The sequence below is a fragment of the Ovis aries genome, chromosome 3, assembly GCF_016772045.2.
Source record: "Ovis aries strain OAR_USU_Benz2616 breed Rambouillet chromosome 3, ARS-UI_Ramb_v3.0, whole genome shotgun sequence".
NCBI classification, from domain to species: domain Eukaryota; kingdom Metazoa; phylum Chordata; class Mammalia; order Artiodactyla; family Bovidae; genus Ovis; species Ovis aries.
The window spans coordinates 165,067,643-165,069,752 of NC_056056.1; the positions used below are offsets into that span (position 1 = coordinate 165,067,643).

The 2,110-nt window shown below is 42.0% G+C and overlaps 1 protein-coding gene across 1 annotated transcript; it reads left to right on the forward strand.

Annotated features, from left to right (window-relative positions):
• The first annotated feature begins 878 nt into the window (after positions 1-878).
• Positions 879-1,841, forward strand: LOC101115700 (olfactory receptor 10C1-like). The gene has a single exon (XM_004007498.4). The coding sequence runs from the start codon at positions 879-881 to the stop codon at positions 1,839-1,841; it is 963 nt and encodes a 320-aa protein (XP_004007547.3).
• Positions 1,842-2,110: the final 269 nt, after the last annotated feature.

Consider the following 2,110-nt stretch of genomic DNA (forward strand, 5'->3'; position numbering starts at 1 on the left):
GATTTTGATTTCCACTGATTTTAGCTACCAAGTTATGATTTTATTATATTCAAATAAAATGACTAAAATATGTAAGAAAATGAATAGGTAGATGCCTAGAAATATTCACCCTTTCAACGTTTAAGTGTAAATTTAAGGGAAAATTATAGAATTCAGAGACCAGAACATAGCACCTTTAAAATTTACTCTCTACACTTATCTTTTATGTGACTCATTTACACTTAATGGTAAAGATTTTCCCTGCAATGCAGGAGACCTGGGTACAATCTTTGGATGGGGAAGATACCCTAAGAACAGAATGGCAACCCACTCCAGTATTCTTGCCTGGAGTTTTCCAGGAACAGAGGAAATTGGTGGTCTACAGTCGATGGGGTCACAAAGGATCCAAAACAAACGAAGTAGCTAACATTTTTACACTTAGGAAGCTTTCATATATATTACACACCTAACAGTCTGTGTATATGATTAGGATAACAACAAGATAAAAAGAAAACATGAGAGGATGTAATTTAAAGCTGCTGTTTTCTCTAAACTTCTATGAAATTCCAGAACTCAAAATCAGGAAGAAAGACTGGATCAATTATGTTGGGTGCATGCATGCATGCTAAGTTGCTTCAGTATGTCTGACTCTTTGCAATCATATGGACTGTAGCCGACTAGGGTCCTCTGTCCATGGATTTCTCCCGCCAAAAAAACTGGAGTGACTGCCATCTCCTCTGCCAGGGGTTTTTCCTAATCATTTCAAAACTTTTAGCAAAAGGAATACAAGTGTCTAAGTCTCATATCAGACCACTGGCCCTAGAAAGTTCCACAGATACCTACGCTAGGTGACTGGATGCCTCTAGATGTTACTTCTGCCTCCTCTGTTCTCTCCACAGATGTCTAGCTCTGAGCCGATAATGAGTGGAAACCAGTCCCTCTGCACCCACTTCACATTTGTAGCATTTTCCTCCCTAGCAGAGTTACAACCTGTGCTCTTCGTTGTGTTCTTAACCATATACTTGTTTACCATGGGAGGAAACCTTCTCATCATTGGCTTGATCTGGGGCACCCCTTCCTTACACACTCCCATGTATTTCTTCCTGGTTAACCTCTCCTTTCTGGAGATGTGCTATATCACTAGTGTGGTGCCTCAGATGCTGGTGCACTTGCTTGTGGAGATCAAGATCATAAGCGTGGCGCGCTGTGCAGCTCAGATGTATGTATTTAGCATCTTGGGACTGACAGAATGCTGCCTGCTAGCAGCCATGGCTTATGACCGCTTTGTAGCTATTTGCCATCCTCTGCATTACTCTCTCCTGATGGGCCCTGGTGTGTGTTTGAAATTGGCTGCAGCATCTTGGACCACTGGGGTCGTGGTGGAATCAGTCCAGACCACGTGGATCTTCACTCTGCCCTTCTGTGGAACAGGAAGGATCCAGCACTTTTTTTGTGACATCATGCCTGTAGTGAAACTAGCTTGCGTTGATACCTCCCACAATGAGACTACATTGTTTGCTATCTCTGTGCTCTTTATCATGACCCCCTGTGTCCTCATTCTGTGCTCCTATGTGCGCATTCTGGTGACCATCCTGAGAATCCCTTCAGCCACTGGCAGAAGCAAAGCTTTCTCCACTTGCTCTTCTCATATCCTGGTTGTTTCTCTCTTCTATGGTACTGCCTTGTTCACTTACCTCCAGCCGAAGGCTGCACACACTCCAGAAACAGACAAGGCAACTGCACTCATGTACACGGTGGTCACGCCTGCCCTGAATCCAGTTATCTACACCTTGAGGAACAAGGAAGTGAAGGAAGCCTTTCAAAGAATAACACTAAGAAGCACTCTGAGACTAACGCCATGAGGTACTTATAGGATGGCAGCTAAGTAACACATTTGCCTGTTTTATGTTTTTCCATGTGTTTAAGCAAAAGAGAAATATGCAGTAGGATCATTAAAATGTATATCATTTGTGCAATCAGTTATTCAATCAACAAAATTACTGAGCAAGTCCTAATTACTCACCTCTGATACATCTTAATAATGCTGTCTTAAATAATCAACTGTTAATACTTATGAGTGATGTGCATTGTAACATAACCCTAAGTACTTAACTTGTAAATCCAGTGAAGG